At 41.1% G+C, this 6,000-nt stretch overlaps 1 protein-coding gene across 1 annotated transcript in view; it reads left to right on the plus strand.

Moving 5' to 3' along the window:
* The window catches only part of DDX47 (DEAD-box helicase 47), an 80,662-nt gene extending 75,137 nt beyond the window's left edge, over positions 1-5,525 (plus strand). The window contains exons 10-13 of the mRNA XM_028119781.2: positions 449-586; positions 2,915-2,985; positions 3,547-3,676; positions 4,978-5,525. Coding sequence (XP_027975582.2) covers positions 449-586; positions 2,915-2,985; positions 3,547-3,676; positions 4,978-5,109 — 471 coding nt within the window. The 3' untranslated portion in view covers positions 5,110-5,525. The remainder of the gene's footprint in view (positions 1-448; positions 587-2,914; positions 2,986-3,546; positions 3,677-4,977) is intronic.
* The last annotated feature ends 475 nt before the right edge of the window (positions 5,526-6,000 follow it).

Below are 6,000 nucleotides of genomic sequence, written 5' to 3' on the forward strand. Positions count from 1 at the left end.
TTCCCAGAATTATTCAGATTTTTATGGGCTTTAAAGTGTTGCTTTGGATGCCTCCTTCCTTCCATGATAGCGAGAGGCTCAAATTGGAATATTCCATAGTTATTTATCTGCTATGGAAGCTCTTGAGTTGATTTATTCAACCCTCTAGTGGTAATAGTGATTCTTTGGTCTCAAAAGAGTTTTAATAAATTATTTTTCAACTCTCTGTCATGATAAATCATCCTTATCTCATGTTAGTATTTTCTAGCCTTAGTCTTAAATATTTTTTGTGTTGCTTCCATGTTTCCTTTTGACCTGTGAAGTCCAGTCTGGATTTAGGGGGAAACATCCTTTTGAAAATTTCTGTCTCTGTTCTTAATTTAGTGTGTCTATCAAGATAGACACTAAATTCTAAGATTCCTTAGCGTTCCAAGATTAAAATTTTTTCCATTTCTTTTCATCATCTCAGAGCAAACGCCTAGGATCCCTTAATAAGTTTAAGGCAAAGGCTCGTTCTATTCTTCTAGCAACTGATGTTGCAAGCCGAGGTTTGGACATACCTCATGTGGATGTAGTTGTTAACTTTGACATTCCTACCCATTCCAAGGTAAGTCCTGTCGCTGACCTGACTTTCTAGTCCCAGAGTATATTTATTTCTTTTTTTAAAATTGAGGTATAATTGACATATAACATTAGTTTCAGTTGTGCCACGTAATGATATGATATTTGCATATATCATGAAATGATTGCCACAAGTCTAGTTAACATCTGTCCCCATACATGGTTACGAATTTTTTTTCCTTGGGATGAGAACTTTTATTTATTTTATTTTTTAAATATTTTATTTATTTGAGAGAGAGAATGAGATAGAGCATGAGAGGGAGGAGGGTCAGAGGGAGAAGCAGACTCCCTGCTGAGCAGGGAGCCCGATGCGGGACTCGATCCCGGGACTCCAGGATCATGACCTGAGCCGAAGGCAGTCGCTTAACCAACTGAGCCACCCAGGTACCCTCCTTGGGATGAGAACTTTTAAACTGTACTCTCTTAGCGGCATTCAGATGTGTGATACAGTATTATTAACTGTAGTCGCCAGGCTGTGCGCCAGGCTGTGTGTTACAGCCCCATGACTGACTTACTTTGTAACTCGAAGTTTGTGCTTTTTGACCCCTTTCACCCAGTTTATCCACGACCCCCATTATTTCCACCTTTGGCAGCCACCAGATCTGTCCTCTGTATCATGAGCTCAGTTTGTTGTTGTTGTTTTTTTCTTTTTAGATTGCACATGTAAGTTAGCTCATACAGTATTTGTCTTTCTCGGACTTATTTCACTTAGCATAATGTCCTTAAAGTCAATGTCTGTTGTTGCAGATGGCAAGATTCAATTCTTTTTTATGGTTGAATAATATTCCATTGTAGCCAAAGTGTATTTCTTTCTTCTTTTTTTTTTTTAAAGATTTTATTTATTTATTTGACAGAGACACAGCGAGAGAGGGAACACAAGCAGGGGGAGTGGGAGAGGGAGAAGCGGCTTCCTGCTGAGCGGGGAGCCTGATGTGGGGCTCGATCCCAGGACCCTGGGATCATGACCTGAGCCGAAGGCAGATGCTTAGCGACTGAGCCACCTGGGTGCCCCTCTTTTTTTTTTTTTTTTTAAGATTTATTTATTTATTTGAGAGAGAGTGAGTTGAGTGGTGGGAGGAGCAGAGGGAGAGGGAGAGGCAGACTCCCCCCGCTGAGTAGGGAGCCTGGTGTGGGGCTCGATCCCTGAACTCTGGGAGTATGACCTGAGCCGAAGGCAGACACTTAACCAACTGAGCCACCCAGGTGCCCCCAAAGTGTATTTCTTAATGGAGTATTCTCTGTCCCTCCTTAGTCGCAATGTCATTTTATTTATTTATTTATTTTGTCCTCAGTTAAGTATCAAAAACTGGGAAAGCTCTTGATTTATTCATTCTCTTTATCTTGCACGTGCTTGAAGATGTGATATTAATAAACGTGAAAGAAGGTAGCCAAAGAGAGGTATTGGGTGCTTACAGCCAGAGGGGTAGGTGCAGCATATGCTGATCTTTGTCAGTCTCATTTCTTCAGGATGGTAAGCTCTTAGTTCTTAGCGTATCTCAGGGTTTCTCAGCTTTGGCACCATTAACGATTTGGGCGAGCAGATTCTTTGCTGTGGGGCTGTCCTTTGCATTGTAGGATGCTTAGTTGCATTCCTGGCCTCTACACACAGGTGACATTGTGACAACAAGATATGTTTTTTGACATTTCCAAATATTCCCTGGTGAGGACAAAATTGCCCCCAAAACAACTAATATCTATTGGCTTTGTGTTTAACTGCTGTCTCATTTGATTTTGACATTGACTCTGAGTTTGTGCATGCATTTCTATCCTGTTCTATAGAGAGAAACCAATTCAGAGAGACTGTGTGACTTGGAGACAGTGGTGTAGCTGGTAGGTGGTAAGACCAGAACCATAATCTAGGTCTGCCTCTAGATCCAGTGCTGTTTTCCTCTAGACCATGTGGATACACTTTAGATTTGTCTTTCTGTAAAAGAAAAGAAAAAAGTCAATTTAGTGCTGCAAGGAGAATAAAAAAGAGGAAATAGGGGGACCTCGGTGGCTCAGTGGGTTAAGTATCTGCCTTCAGTGTGGGTCATGATCCCAGAGTCCTGGGATCGAGCCCCATGTTGGGCTCCCTGCTCAGCAGGGAGCTTCTCCTTCCCCCTGCTCATGGCTTGCTCTCTCTCTCTCAAATAAATAATAAATAAAATCTTAAAAAAAAAGAGGAAGTAGATTTATCTCAATTGTATTGCCCAATCCATTTTTCCATGTTTCAACACAAGTCTATTTTCTTTCAAAGATTTGTGGTAAAACTCTACGTTCATAGTTTTTTGTTTATATTTTATGTAACTCACATTTACACTTTTTGTTTCAGGATTATATCCATCGAGTAGGTCGAACTGCTCGAGCTGGGCGTTCGGGAAAGGCTATCACCTTTGTCACACAGTAAGTGAATTGACTTTAGGGGCAGAACCATGGAGAGAAAAGAGCAGAGCTTTGGAGCCGACTGACTCGGCGCCTGACTTCGCCATTTGCTCTAATCGTCCCTTAACCTCCCTCATGCTGTTTTCATCATTTGTAAAATGGAAATAATACCTACCTGGCAGGGTCTTAATGAAGGTTGGTGATACACATGTAGAAGATGTAGTATGGTGTTTGGCACACAGAAGCACACAAAGAAACCCCTGCTGTTTTTTTCAGCTGCTGAAGCTGGAGCGCAGTGACCTTTCCCTCAACTCAAAGTATTAGAATAATTATTCTGGTTTTGTTTCTAAAAGAACAAATTTTTATGTAGCCAGGGTTTTTCTGGGAGTAAAGAATACATTGGCCAGTTTCTAGTGGACTGTACAGAAGATGGCATGTAATCATTATTCTGAAGAGGAATAATGGATTTGGTATTGTTTAAAACTGGCTCCTGTTGCATCATATCACATAATGTATACTTTTGGAATGGACAGACATTTGCATTGTCAGCCAACCAAAGCCATGCCAATTTTCCTTCTTCAGGTATGATGTGGAACTCTTCCAGCGCATAGAACACTTAATTGGGAAGAAATTGCCTGTGTTTCCAACACAGGATGATGAGGTTATGATGCTGACAGAACGTGTGACCGAAGCCCAGAGATTTGCTCGCATGGTATGCAACTTATTTTCTCACCAGCTTAAATGCAAACAGTGTTAGCTGTGTGCTAGACGCTGTTGTATGAATCCTCCTAACAAACCACGGGAACTCAGTATTATTTTAATCCAATTTTAAGATGAGCATACTAAGGTGTAGAGTTGGTAGGTAATTTGAATAGGAGTTTGGGCTCAGTATGACCACAGTGACCACATGCTCAGCCTCTCTTCTGTGTTTCACATGTAGCAATAAAACCTTCGAATTGGAGATCAGAAGACCCAGCTGTGAATAGGACATTGTGGGTTTGGACAGTGCATCTAACCTCTCAGAATCAGTTCCTCGCCTGAAAAATTGGGAATAATAATTACCTTGATACTCTACAAGGGTTTTTTTTGGCACCAGATAAGCTAACGTGAGCTACGTAGTTACTAATAGCAGTAATAATAGTGGTGGGGGTGTACAGGAAGATTCTAAAGGAGAATCCTAGCAAGTGCTGTCCACTCCCTATAGTGCTAGTTTGAGGGATAAGGCAACTCTGAGTAGCCAATGTGTGGACTTGTTTTTGTTTTCCTGCTCACGTGGAATTCTTTGGTATTTTGGTTTATAAAAGTATTATATGTACATTGGAAAAAACTTCAGAAAATACAGAAACAATTGAGATAGCAAAGGAAACATATAAGCCATCCCGCAGAGAGAACATTTGGCTATTTTTCCTTTTTTAGCCATACTTAGATTTTTATCTAATTGTATATGATTAACATTTTTCTGTTTTAACAAATAGCCATGTGATCACTTCTTAATGGCTACAGAGAATTTCCATTATGAACATATAACACGACTTTTATTGGTGCATGTTTATGCTTTTTCACATGTTTTGTATTTTAAGTGGTACCATGTTGGACATCCTAGTATGTATAGCTTTGCATACTTGTTTCTTTTGAATAAGTTCTTAGAAGTAGAATTAATTGTTGGGCCGAATTAATTGTTGGGCATCCGTAGAGAATGCCAGATTTCCCACCCCTCCCCCCTGAAAAGCTATAGCAGTTTAAACTGTCAGTGACAGTACATGTGGATGTCCCCACACCTTGACCAATAAGAGGTATTACCATTCTCTTAAATCTTTGCTGCCATGTGAAAATAATAGCTTATTGTTTTAATTTTCATGTAAACATTTTTGTGTATTGGGATTTTGGTCTTATCCCTTTGCGAATGTGAGGTGTTAGGGAGTTACTTAGTGTTCGCTTTTAGGGAGAGGAGACCAGGATGTGTTACCCTCTGTGACAGTAACTTTCACTCCCATCCTTCCTCTTTTCTTGCAGGAGTTAAGGGAGCATGGGGAAAAGAAGAAACGCACGCGGGAGGCTGCTGGGGACAACGATGACATGGAGGGTGCTATGGGTGTCAGGAACAAGGTGGCTGGGGGAAAAATGAAGAAACGGAAAGGCCGTTAATTTCTCTTATAAAGACTCGATTTCAGCCTTCTGTTCCCTAAAAGGGGATTGTAGGAGAGAATGAAACCTCCTCCGGCAGAGTTCCTCAGACCAGAATCTGTCAGAATGATGTCCAGAACCTCCTCTCAGTACTTGTTCCCCCTTCTATAGAGCACCATGACTGCAGACTGGCATTTCCAGCGCTGAGGTCGGCTTTGGGTCCTTGGAAATGACCCGAGTAGGATGTGCTCTTCTGTCACTTCACGTGGACCTTTTGCTTTTTCAGCTGAAAGTCAAGGACTAGGGTGATGAAACGCTGGACCTGTTATTGTAAAGGGAAGCTCCTCCGTCTGTAAGATGGTGATACTTTAAGCAGTCTCAGCTTGTGCTTCATTAGACCTAATGTGGAATAATAAATTTAAATATTATTTTTAAAAGATTCAGAGTCCTTGAAGACCTTTATAGGTTGAGGGACTTTAGAGATTTAAGTAAGATCTTGCTAATAGGTAAGAAATTGCGAGTGGCAGTTATGTGGCAGATTCATTGCTCATCCTTAATTAAGATAAACATTATTTATGATTTAAAAAAATCCACAAAGGGAGCGCCTGGGTGGCTCAGTTGGTCGAGTGACTGCCTTCGGCTCAGGTCGTGATCCTGGAGTCCCAGACTGAATCCCACATCGGGCTCCCTGCTCAGCGGGGAGTCTGCTTCTCCCTCTGATCCTCCCCCCATCATGTGCTCTCTCTCTCATTCTCTCTCAAATAAATAAATCTTTAAAAAAAAAAAGATCCACAAAGGAACAGGATGATGGATGGCTTTGAAAGGGAAGTCCTGCTTAAAAGGAGGTTGTGTTTTTTTTGGTGATGGACCGAAGTTCCTAAGTAAGACTGCAGATTCTGTTAGATCACTAAA

This window comes from Eumetopias jubatus, unplaced genomic scaffold (genome assembly GCF_037043125.1).
Source record: "Eumetopias jubatus isolate StellerSeaLion01/CBP00866 unplaced genomic scaffold, mEumJub1_p1.0 scaffold_8, whole genome shotgun sequence".
In the NCBI taxonomy this organism is placed as follows: Eukaryota; Metazoa; Chordata; class Mammalia; order Carnivora; family Otariidae; genus Eumetopias; species Eumetopias jubatus.